We start from the raw sequence: 12,915 nt of genomic DNA on the forward strand, positions 1-12,915 counted from the left end.
CTGGTTTTCTGTGAGGATTTATACTGCAGCCCTGGCTCTCAGGTAAGAAGCCTATTGTCTGTGAGCGGAAGGCTGGCCCTTGTCTCCCTGCGTCTTCTGACTCACCACGTTCAGGTGGAAACTGTCTTGCACCCAGGCCTTGGCCTCCTGGAACTCCTCTTTCAGCTCCATGAGGTAGAGGGTGTCGAGAGAATCGATGATGGTCGCCCCACTGAGACCGCCTGTAGGACAGAGAATTCAAAGTGTGATCCAGGGGCCATTTTATCCTTTCCATTCTTGACTAGACAAGTCACCCTTCCCCGGGGTCCCCAAATGCCTGGAGAACTTTAAGGTACCATCTAGGGTGGTTCTAGTACCCACCAGTGAAGGTGAGAATGGACCCACCATCCTGTCTCCTTGTGGGAGGGGGATGGAGGCCGTGCTGGCCCATTCCCAGACCACGGTCACTCTGTGGTCGGCAACTCAGTTGCAGGTGACACAGCCCTGACCAATGTGGCACGCACAGTTCCCAGTGCACAGCCAGTCCTGCGGCTCACTCAACCTTCCTTCTGCTTTATCCTGTGGAAAATACAGGTGCTCATGTACGCTCATGCAGGGAGACAGCCATATAGGACTGTGAACCCAGGGAGGGTATCCAAATCCTCCAAATTCTGCAAAGCAGGCTAGAACACAGCATAGGGTCATCACAGTACCTATGGGAGCATCCACCCACAGAGGTGAAACAGACCTGTCTTTATGTGCTTGGAAGATAACCCTGGGATCACTTAAGTTAAAACAAAAGAAAACAAAAAGTCAGGCTGTGTGGTGCGTGCCTGCAGTTCAAGCACTTAGGAGGGTTGCTGGGAGCTCAAAGCCAACCTGGGCTACATAATGAGTTCTGAGGCTAGCCTGAGCTACATAATGAGTTCTAAGGCCAGACACTGTCTATCAAATAAAAAAGGCAGGCATGGATTACCTCCTTTCAAATGTTGGTCAGTGGGGTCCTTTAGACTCCCCCAAATAAGTATAGGCTATTGCTATTGGTTACCCTCCGGAACTTGATGGTAAGATCCTACTGTTGAAGACACCACATCCTTGAATTATAGAATATGGTGAGATCAAGCTGGTACTGACTTGGAAGCGTCATCCATACTGGGAAGCTTTCACGGTGCTGGAAGGTGCTGTCAGAGGAGAGAATGAATCGCCGATCTTATCCACTTCCGGACACTGTGAGCTACAGTAGCAACTGGCCTGGCCACATAGACCCAGTGGCGTAACAGTGGCATTGCTGTTGTGGGAGTAGCCAACCACTGTCTGCTTGGATCTGAATCCTGCACCACAAGGCTGAACTCATGCCTGGTACTATTCACTGGGCCAACAACCTGTGGCTGCCTAGGCCAGAAGCCCCAGGGGAGAATCTAGTACTAGTACATTGCTAAGTAGACATAGCCAACAGCTCAGTTAGTGTCCTGGTGGTGATGCCTGCAACCCCAGGGTGGGAGAGCAGAGACAGGCTGATCCCTGGAGCCTGGTGGCTGCCAGCCCATGAAACCCTGTGTCATTTAAAAAAAAAAAAAAAAAACCCAGCAGTTGAAAAGCAACAGCTGAGGCTGTCCTCCGGGCTCTACACATGTGTGCGCATGCACACGTGTGCCGTCTCTCACGCACAACAAAGCTCCAAAGGCAACGTGGCAGAAGCTCTTTGTTGTGACGTGAAGAGGGGGCCTCTAGGCTCTGAGCTGGAGGCAGCGGGGCTCAGGGCTTATCTCTGGAGGCTGGGGCAAAAGGACCGTTTATGTCTTCTGGGCTATTTTTACCGATAGAGATTTATTTCCATCAAGAAGAAATAGGGAAAACGGTTCAGACGAAGAAGCCAAACGAATGCTCAACCCAAAAGTCCTCATGCTCCCTTTTATTCCAGGGCAGAGTTCACGCTGAGCTACCTGCTTACGCCCACCACCCCAACGATGGTCCTAGGATCATTTGTCCCCATCACCTCACTGTGAGGGAGGCAGGAGAGGACTGAGGAAAGCCTCAGCTGGTTGAGCACTGTCAGATCCTGGAATGGAGAGGACTGGGGGGGGGAGGGGGAGGGGACAAGCAACCCGGAGAGCTTCCTGGAGGAGGAGGTTGACTCTCATCATACCTCTCAACTAGGGTCACAGTCAGCAACAATGTCTTTTAGGGTCCAAAGCACTTTTACCCATAATTCCTCTAGGGAGGCTGATACTCACGCTCTCCTCTGATGGGCCAATTTATAGATATTCAAGTCCCATACATAAATGGGACTTTTCTTGCAGAGGACATAGGCAGTTCTCCTGTGTGTTCTAGTTCATCTCAGATGAGCTACAAGACTTGGTGTCAGATAAGTCTTTGTCACATTGTGTTAGGAGCCAGAGACAGGAAGATCAAGTTCAGGATACACTTTCCCCCCAAACATTTTCCACTGTGGATGGCTGAATTCACTCATGTAAAAATCCAAGGGGCACAGAGGACCCAGCATGACCCCCCAGAAGAGTAGCTGCCCCCACTGTGCCCCCGCAAGGGCAGGGCCAACAGATAAGGGCATGTTACAGAAGGGAGAGAGCCACAGAGGAAGGGCATTGTCATGTGTCTGGGTGTTTGGACTAGGGCTGAAGTGAGCATGTCAGTGAAGTGAGCATGTCAGCATGAAGTGAGTCAGCCCCTCCTATGACCACAGAGCCAGTTAGACATTCCTTTCCTGGCCACCTCCCTTCTAGGAGGTGTCAGGGCAAGCAAGGTTCCAGTGACAACTTACCACCACCCCACCAAGAAGTGCGTATGCTTGGGTTGGTCTGGAGCTCAGGCCCCATTCTGAAGGGCCCGGTGACCTGGGGCCCTGTTGCATGTTTTAAGAGCCTGGAGGGACTCTGAGGTCCTGCTGGGTCACCCTTTCATCTCACAGATGAGGCCCTATCAAGGACTTGCCCAGCCCAGGGGAGATAAGCTCCCCCTGCCAATGTGGCTTCTCAACTCTGAGCCGAGAGATCTCCCTGTTCACCCATCTGGCACTCAGCTACAAAACAGGACTGGGAGGAAGCTAAGTCCTTCCCTCCAGGGCACAGCAAAGTCTCTGATTTCAGAATCTTGCCCTGGGCCACCTGTTTACCTCAATGGCCTCTGTGTCTTGGGGCCCAGCAGGGAGAGTAACCCGGCTCCTTGTGACCACCTGTTTCCGTGACACCTCCAGATGTCTGAGACACCTGAGACACTGGCTGAGTTTGTTGGTGAGGGCCTGCTCTGGCTGTCTGACGCTCCCACTTCCCGGCTTGGTTGGTCTCCACCCCACCCCCTCTCCCTGCACCTGGCCGGGCTGAGGTCCAGCAAGGCACTTACTGGGAACCTTCCTTTTGGGCTCAGGGTTACCCCGGAGTCCATGCTGGATGACAGAGAAAGCCTTATCCCCAGTCCTACCCTATGTGCCTCCTGGGACGATTTCCACGGGGAACAGAGTTTCCAGTAGCAAGGCCATGGCCTATGTATGCCGAAAGATCCAACAGGGCTCAAAACAGCAGCCAGCACCTTCCCCAGGGCTGCAGCCATAGTGGGCTGAGGGTGAGCCTATGCTCACAGCCCTGGTTCTGAGTTCTTCAGTTTACGTAGGATAACATAACCAGAGCAAGAGACGGTGGAACATGCTAGAAAGAACAGAGACCCAGGAAGCAGGAGAACTGGCTCCAACCCCAGCATGACCGAACAGCATGTCTACTCCAAGCATCAAAGTCGTCTGTGGATGGAGGGGAAGACCCTCAGGTGGAGCACTGGAGAGCCATCTCTGGTCCCCAAGCATCGCTCACCGCCATACGTTCATCTGCCCCTGCTCGATGAACACTAAGTGTTTGGTAAATCAGTTTGCTGATTTCCCCTTTGTCCATCTTGAAACTGTGGCCTGGCTAGGAAGCGGGGAAGGGTTGCGAAGTGTGGGAGACACTCTTGGTCCTTCCCCATGGGAGAAGGGATGCTGACATCTAACTGTTCTGACTTGTTCAGGGAACGAAGCCTCCAGAAACCTCACATGGGAGATTGTAGGTCTCGCATCACAATACCGCTGGCTGCAGGGGATGGGAGGGGATGCCAACATGGGTGTGTACACCATACCCCAACATCCGACCCCTGCCCCTGACTGTCCCTGGGCGCGATGCTCTTGGTGGTCCCCAGTATCTGCTGCATGGGCCACCATGACCCCTGACCTCTAAGCACCAGTTCCTGGCACCGCCTCCATTTTCATGTGTGTTGTCATCCTGGCACCAGATCTGGTGGTGCAGCTCCCTGGATCTGGGACCCTGCCATGGCTTCCCAGTATCTGTACAGTTAAGGCACTCTTGTCCTTGCCTTCATGGATTTGTGAGATCGCTCTGCACTGTGGTGGGTTAGTAGCCTGCTTCCCACTGGTGAACCTGTCCCCACTCAGAGCATGCCCACAACACTCTCCGGGGCCATTCTCCTCCCACGCATTGTATCTTTCCCTCCGATGAATGCTCAAAGGTTAAAGAAGGTTCCTCTATCTCTCTGTCCCTTTCCTCTGGACCCGGTAGTCTTGTCTCCAAGCAGCCCTCAAGGCCAGCGTTCTGCTTAAAGGCCCAGTGTCCACTCCCGCGGCCTCCTCACATCCCTCTGAGTTTGGCGGCCTGTGGTCCACCTTGATGGCCCTCTGCGCCTCGCTGACTCCCATCGCCCTGTGTGCGTGGAACCACACCTTCTGCTGTGTTCTCTGAGAAGCAATCCCTGGTACCTTTGGCACAAGGACCCCATTCCTGTTGGTTTTCTTCCAAGCATACACACACCAAACAAACAAACAAAGTTCATAATGAAGAAGCCGGGATTGGGATGCTTTTACAGTCCCTGCGCTGGGGAGAGTTGGGGTTAGGGTTAGCTTTTATTCTTGCTGGGAGTGGTGGCCTACAGCCTTAGTTCCAGCACTCAGGAAGCAGAGGCAGGCTGCTCACTGAGTTCAAGGCCAGCCTGATCTACATAGTGAATTCCAGGGTAACCAGAGCTACAGAGTGAGACCTTGTCTAAAACACCACACACACACACACACACACACACACACACACACACACACACACACACACACACACACTCTCTCTCTCTCTCTCTCTCTCACAAACTCCCTGCCCACCCCCAACCCCGATATTCTTGTGGAATAATGCCAGGAGAATGCCTGGTACTCAGTGGAGAGTCAGTCTAACCTAATCAGTGAACTCCAGGCCAATGACAGACTACGTCTCAAAAACCAAGCTGGACGACACCAAAGAGGATCAACACTCAAGGTCATCCTTTGGCCTCCACTGGCATCACCTCACCTCACACAGTGCTTCCTGTCAAGAGGAGGGAGAACCCCAGGCCCTAACGCTGCCTCTCAGGGCCAGGACTGCCTATAGAGCCATTTGCCTGGTCTGTGTCCCCACCAACTCTGCTGTATAATAATGATGTCTTTTATGTGATGCTATATTAACAGAGAGAAATGGGTCAGGCTGGGCAACTCCAGCTCCGGGAAGAACATTTAGAAGGAAAAAAATGACCCAAGGCATAGCCTATTACGGTGCCTCCCCAGAGCCACACACTAATGGCTGTGTTTAATTTAATGATACAATCCGCAGAGACTTCTCTTGATCTGCAGTGAAACAACATATACGTCTTTTCTCAGCTGCCACAGGGAGCGGGCTGTCTGTGTGTGGCAGACTAGATTTTTACCGATGGGGCCCAAGGCGCTGCTTGCCCATGGGAATGAGGCTTCCTGGGACACTGACACTCCTTCCATGGCTTTACCCCAACACCTGGGCAGGACAGGTAACGAGCCGGACCCACAGAATAAAGAATATGAGGATATTCTGGTTTCTAGGCCAGCCTTAAGAAATTGACTGGCGGCTGGTCCCCCGCCTCTCGGAGGGACAGACGCCATATTGTCGGGGAGCCCAAGATGGCCACCAGGACACCGTGTGCATCTATCCTGAATGACAGCCCCGTCAGAGGTCTGGCCAACAACTGGCATGGATTCCAGACACGTGAATGGAGAACCTCTGCCTCTGATCTACCCAGCTGAGCGCCTGAGAAGAGTCATCCATGTGGTGCCTTCTAAGAATTCCTGGGCCTGGGGATTTAGCTCAGTGGTAGAGCGCTTGCCTAGGAAGCGCAAGGCCCTGGGTTCGGTCCCCAGCTCCGAAAAAAAGAACCAAAAAAAAAAAAAAAAAAGAATTCCTGACAGGTCCGAGGGCCTCACCAAATAACTGTTGCAGTCTTGAAGTTCAGGAGCAGCAAAGGCACCTGGGAAGTTCTACCACATGAGTTTCTAGGAAGCCCCGCCGAAGTGGTACCTGTCCCATCCCCACCCTCGCCCACACCTCAAAGCACACCATACACTGTCAAAAACCACTGTCTCATAGGAGGAAGCCCCTCAGTTGCTCAGAAGACTTCTGTTTCCTTCCCTAGGTAGCCCAGGCTGGCCCGGTCTCATGGTCCTCCTGCCTTGGCTTCCTGTGCGCTGGGATTACAGGTGCGCACCACCCACACAGGAGCCTCTGTTCCTATGTGGTCTGGGGTTTTGGTTTTTCTTTTTTTTTCCTTTTTCTTTCCTGGAATGTTTATGATGCTGTTTCCTGGGTCACTCGAATTGCACTCAGAGGCTGTTTCTAGGCAAAAGCTTCTTGGAGATTCTGGGAGGGAAAAAAAAACGTTATTAGGAACTATTCCCGGAATCCAGAATGCTCGCTGGAAGCTGAGAAACACAACACTTGCTTAGTCTGGTCTGCCCACGCCATTGGCCTATTTAAAGGCCCCATTCCTTCTGTTCTCCAGGACCAAACTCCCGATGCACTGAGCAGAGATGAAGTCTAGGCCTTGTAGCCCCTGCGTGGTGCCTCTGTTACCCACTCAGACAGTGACGTTCTGTCCCAATCACAGACTGCCAGCAGGACCTTGGGTTTGCTCAGGGCATCATTAGCCTGTGTCTCTGTGCCTGGGATGCCTTCTGCTAGGGTTCCAAGGTGTATCCCACATCCTAGGAACATAAGGGGGTCAGGCCCAGGCTGCACAGGGCCATGGGGCTAAGGAAAGGGGAATCTAGCTAGTTAGGACCAGATCTGATGGGCTGCTGCAAGAAGAGGGTTCTGGAGTGGACCCAGAGGAGACCCCAGCTGAGCTACGACCAGAGTCTGAGGTGTGGCCAATAGTCACTTAGGGTTGGGTGTAAGTGTATGCGTGTGTGCGTGTGTGCACGAGTGTGCGTTGGCAGGAATAACAAGCTTTAAGGCCTCTCACCTCCTGCAGATCTAGGTGTAGTCAGCCCGCTGTCTCTCTATCCTGCTAGGACAGCCTCCATCTGCCTGTAACGCCTGGGTCTCCCCATCCCAGGGCAGTTACAGACCCTGTCTGGCATACGCTGTGGCCGCACAGGGCTATGTATTGATTACTATGCATTCTCTCTTACTCCATGGGCCAGAGCCAAGCAGCACAGATGTGTGGATCTGATAACCAGATGAATCCTTCCTAGACTTCAATCAGAGAGGCCCCGTTTACCCCCCTCCCCCACCAAGATACACGTGGAGATAGCAGAAGTAGTTGGGGTGGGGGGTGAGGGGCTGGTACAGAGCTCAGTGCCTGAGGTAGTCCTTTCAGCCACAGAGACCAGGCAGAACTCTGGAGACCCTAGTGAGCTTGACTCCAGTATTCACGTGCTGCCTCAGTTTCACCATCTGTGTAACAGGAACAATGGTACGGCCACTTAAGCTGCCCTGGGGGTTAGAGAGCCCACAGAATGAGGGCTACCGAAATCTGTCCAGGAGCCTGCAGGCACTTTCTTCTGGGCAGCGCTGCCACTCCTGGCTGTGGTGCTGGGGACAGAACCCAGGCCCTCACACACACTGGCAGATACTGTACCCCTACGGGGTGCCCCTGAGCCTTGACAGCACATTCACAAGCTTCCTGACAACTTGGCAAAGACTGTAGTTACAGATGAGAGACAAAGGCTTAGAGCCAGCTAAAAGTCTCAGAGTAAGGAGTGGGAGGCAGGCTTTACCCCAGAGGATCTCCGTATCGGCGCTGTGCAGAGGCACCTGGTGCAGGTGGTCAACGGTGCTTCTCTTCGGCCTAGTGTTGAGTCCTATCTGGGGCTGCAGTGCCATTCCTTGGCTTGCATTGTCTGTGTGTGAGGAACTTGTCTCTCCCTGGAGGCCTGGGGACCCTCATATAGTAGAGGGCCAGCTGGTATGGCTTTCCTTCTGCACTATGTAGCTGCCTTCAGGTCTAATGTCACCTCCACCACCACAGCCACCGCCGCCGCCACCACCACCTGGGTCTCATTATCTGATGCAGATGAGCCCATAGGAGGCTCTACTTCCCTGACATGTGGGATCTGGGAAGGTGGAGGCCTTGCTCTGTTATGATCGCCAGACCATCAAAGGACCCAAGAGGATGCTCATTCCACAGCAGGTCCTGAGTCATGAGTGAACCAGCAGTGGACCAGTTCACTCCGGCGTTGAGAGTAGAGGGAGGGAGAGACCCAGTTGACAGCCCTGGGTTTTGTCTTTCTTGGCTCCCAGAGGTTTCTAGATTCTGACAGGAGCCGAGCACACTCTCCCCTTCTCCCTGTTTCCCTGTCTCTGAGACAGTGTCACGATGTACCCCAGGCTGGCCTCCAACTCGGTTAGACCTGCCTCTGACTCCTGAGTGTTTGAGTTAAAGATGTGCACTACCAAGCCCAACGACTTCCTTACTAACGAGACTCTTGAACGCAGGCAGCATCCACCACCAGACTGACTGGCTAAGGGACAGGCCTGGGATGCTGATACGTAGTGAGGATGGGAGGCCAGTAAATATCCTCAGTGTGTCACAGGCCATGTATCTCTGGTCACCTGATTCACCCTACGAAACGGGACTCTGGTGCATTACTGAAGCAAATGGTCATCATAGGTGGCACATAGGTGGCAGGGGTGCCCAAGCCCTCCTCCTCACGACCAACCCAAGCTCGTGCTGGTGCCCAAATGGCTTTCTGGGCATAAGGGGTAGGGGCCAGGGCAACTCACAGCGTCACAATGCACATGGAGCTCTTTATCTAAATGGAGAAGGAGGGTATCAAGGCTACCCCGGCCGGGGCAATTCTCAATTGTCAATGCCCTGAGTATTTGTCACGTTCCGTACTGGCGTGGGGATGCTGGAGGAAATGATGCAGATCTGATCTGGAAGCACTGATTTTAAGAAATACATGGTAATCTCCCCATCAATGAAAGGCTTAGCGCAAATCACTGAGACACCACAGAACGGAACCAAGTCTGGGGAGGCTGGACACTGTCCCCAGGTCAGCTCCGGATGCTGCAGGGTAGCTTGCAAACGCCATCAGCAGAGAGGGGATTACGACAGACAGACGTGATCTGTGGGGCTTCTGGGTCTGTCTGGGTCAGGGGGGTGGGGGTGGGGATAAAGGATTTGAGAGATATCACTGTCGGGACTGAGATGGTAAGACAATGAGTGATGGGGAGGAGGGGAGGTGTCCATGATGGCTTGAGCTTTCCCCACAGCTACTTTCTCAGAAATCTCGGGAGTTCTTACTCCACAGTCCAGGCTCAGCTGACCTTAAATGGCTTCCCGCACGCATCCCTCGGGGCCTCTATTTCGGCATCTGCGAAGTGGGCTGGCCAGTAATTTTGCTCTCCCACAGCAGCTATCAGAGCACCTGGCACTCAGGGGCAGCCCCACAGATGCCAGCTGGGTAGCCTGCTGTGACAGGAAGCCTGAGGTGACCTTGGATGAAGAAAGAGGAGCAGACATCTGCAGAGTGGCAAGGTGGAGGAAGGTCATCCCAGGCAGAGGCCAACACGTGCAAAGGCCCTGGGGTGACCACTTAGAGGGAACATGTGAGGTTGGAATGTGGAAGTATGTCTGCAGGGGCGAGCTGCTGACTGCTGTGGCCCTCAGAGAGAACCGGGAGCACTGGGAAGGGGTGCAGAGAAGGCAGGCAATGTGACTTCAGGCTTGTTGCAGAGTCCAGAACCACATGGCATGTCCCCTCCCAGCTCTCAAGAATACCGTGTGCTGCCTGCTGGCGTTAAGCATCTCACCCAGGTCCCTAGATGCTGCTGGAGGAGAATGCCTTCTTCCAAGCTCCTCCCTGGGGGTAGGACACAGGTGAGATGCTGCTTTATGGACAGACCCTGTGCCTCAGTCTCTCTGAAGCTTGGTAGGACCCGGGGCCCAGTTCTAGTCAAAAGAATGTGGGCATGAGTTCCACATGCAACCAGGAGTGTGGGCCACAAAATGCTCCAAAGGCAGGGTGACCATGGGAACCACCAGGGTGCCTCCGACTCCCCAAGTCCCTAAGAGCCTGTGGGCTGTAGCAAAGACACCCCTTCCGCCATCAACCTGCTTGTATATGAATGACAGATAATAGAGCAATGTTCTGGGTTTACCTGTTACAGCAGCTAGCCTGATTTCAGACACACATACCCACTGATGGCCTGGTGTTGGACTGTGAGGACTCCATAGGACCTCATGTACAGAGAGGTGCCTCATGGGGGAGGGTCTCTTTCACTGAGATTTCTGGCCTGGGTCTCTGAGCCTGAGGCTATTGAACAGCACCGAGGGTGTCCCCTGAAAGTCAAGGCTGAAGTAGCTCCAGGCGAGAGGGGAGAGGAACCCAAGTTTACTGCTGGCCCTGACCCAGGGAGAGGTGCTCTCCAGGCATTAGTCCCTGTTCCAGCAGACCTGTTCTGAAAGCTAAGGCTCCCTGCGGGGGGAAGAGACAGGGAGGCTGGCAGGCTTCCACAGCGGGCTGCTCCCCCAGGAGGAGAGGGCCCAGCTCCTCCTTGATAACTTCTTCCCAGCCTCTCACAGCTCATTAGCAGGAACTCACCCTCCCTGCCAGGAAGATGCTCGCCTGATTTTCAGACATGTCAGGCAGAGTGTGTTATCAAACCTTGTCATGTCTCCTCGAGGCCCCCAAACACTCTGCTGCGTCCTCGCCAGACTCTGATCCACATGAGCACGCTGCCTCTGAGAAGCAGCAGCCGAGCGCTTTGCCAGCAAGCTTGGGATAAAGTCTGCCTACATGGCCCGAGGCTCAGCCTCATCTCGGGTCTGAAGCATCCTGCATTCCGGCCCAGGAGGGCTGAGGTCCTGCAGACAGGGGACAGGCTGCCTCTCTATGACCACAGAACTCAGACTCATCCCTTGTCGTTTTGATAGGCAAGGGTGGCTCGTCTGCCCTGGCTTGGAGCAGGGTTGAGAATGCTTCCTTGGGTCCCTAGAGCCTGGGCTTGGGGACCAGACCATATTATCACACCCAAGGTCCCACTCATTGCAGGGTGGGGACAGGGCAGACACAGGCCTCCACCCACTAGCTCTCCCCTTTCTCAGTCTGACTCACTGGCTCTATCTAGAGACAAATAAGGGGTCTTCATGCTGCCCATGGGAATGAAGGTCACTGGTGTCCTGGGCCATGGCAAGGATCTGAGAGACGTGGTCTCGCACAGTGGTTCTACACGCTATCACCACATCTACTATGCAGAGAAGGGAACTGAGGCTCGTGGAAGTTAAATGATGGTGCCAAAGCCGGGTCCAGTGGTCATTCGAGCCGGGTCCAGCTACTTCCCCAACTCTCTCCACATCTGTGTTAGTGCTCCCTACACAGAAGTATGGCACGGAAAATGTATCTCTCGGTCCTCAACAATTCACAGCACGGGCTGTTGTGAGATCTCCATGTCCTGATGACAGGCTCAGAGAGGTTTAGCAACTACTCCAAGATTGCACAGTAACGCAGGAACTGGTTTAGGGAAAGGGACAGTAGACGGTCCCCCTCTAGAGTGAATGACGTCTTCCCTAGTACCGAAGTTCCCCAAGCCAGTATACCATCCTAACTTCATTCCACATCTCCCTACACCGCAGAGAAGTGCAGCTCTCACTGGTTTCCAGCTTCTTTTTGCAGCAGACAGAGGCCACCACAGAAAGCCACAACTGATCAGAGTACAGAGACCACAGGGGTCCAGACGCAGCTGATTCATCTACGACATGAGCCAGCACCTAATGCTCAAGGAACGTCTTTGGAAGAGGGGACAAACAGATCCTAAGTCACCTGACATCTGCACAGAGATGGCTTCTATATATGACAGGAAAGCGGTACCCATGAAATATCAACAACATGGCTGCCCAATTGAGATCTACACACTGACAACAGCAGTTGATGTGCTAGTGTGGGTGGGGAGGATCTCACCAGGCCCAACCTCTAGATGAAGAGCTACAGGTGAGAATGGCTGCTGAGAGAGGGGGGTCAGTCTCCCCCAGGTTGAGCCCTCTCTTAGGCTACCCAGTCCCAAATGGTTACCCCAAGCACATACACATATAAGCAAGACTAAACAGACTTGGCCAGTTGTAATTGTGCATGTGTGCATGTGAATGCATGTGTGTGCATGTGTGAGTGTATGTATGTGTCTGTGTGCATGTGTGTATGTGTGTGTGCATGTGTGTGCGTGTGTGTGCATGTGTATGCATGCCTGTGTGTGCATGTGTATGCATGCATGTGTGTGTTTGCATGTATGTGCATGTGTGTGTGCACGTATGTGTGCATGTGTGTGTGTGCATGTGGGTGTGTGACAATAACAATTAAGAGGAAGATGGCATGAAGTTGAGAGGAAGTTGTGGGGGGCATAGCAGGAGTTGGAGGGCAGAGGGAGGGATGGCCATGATGTAAATGTGGTACTCGGATCTGACATTCTCAAACAAAAAATTTCAACGTTAAAAAAAAAAGCAGCAGCAGCAGTAGGAAGCATGGGCTGATGCGTACAGTGTCATGTGACTGCCTGCAGTGTCGTGTCTGCTGACAGTGTCACATGATGGGGTTGTCTTCCTATACCGGGTATGTCCCTAGTGAAGGGGGTCCTTCTTGTGGAACCCTGAGAAGGAGGAGTGAAGATTGAGAAGAAAGGA

General features: G+C 53.4%; 1 protein-coding gene across 2 annotated transcripts in view; it reads right to left on the bottom strand.

Moving 5' to 3' along the window:
• Man1c1 (mannosidase, alpha, class 1C, member 1) overlaps positions 1–12,915 on the bottom strand; it is a 139,899-nt gene that overhangs the window by 32,798 nt on the left and 94,186 nt on the right. For both annotated transcript variants that reach the window (XM_063288064.1, NM_001108687.1), the window contains exon 3: positions 106–221. In XM_063288064.1, coding sequence (XP_063144134.1) covers positions 106–221 — 116 coding nt within the window. The remainder of the gene's footprint in view (positions 1–105; positions 222–12,915) is intronic.

This window comes from Rattus norvegicus, chromosome 5 (assembly GCF_036323735.1).
Source record: "Rattus norvegicus strain BN/NHsdMcwi chromosome 5, GRCr8, whole genome shotgun sequence".
Classification (NCBI taxonomy): Eukaryota; Metazoa; Chordata; class Mammalia; order Rodentia; family Muridae; genus Rattus; species Rattus norvegicus.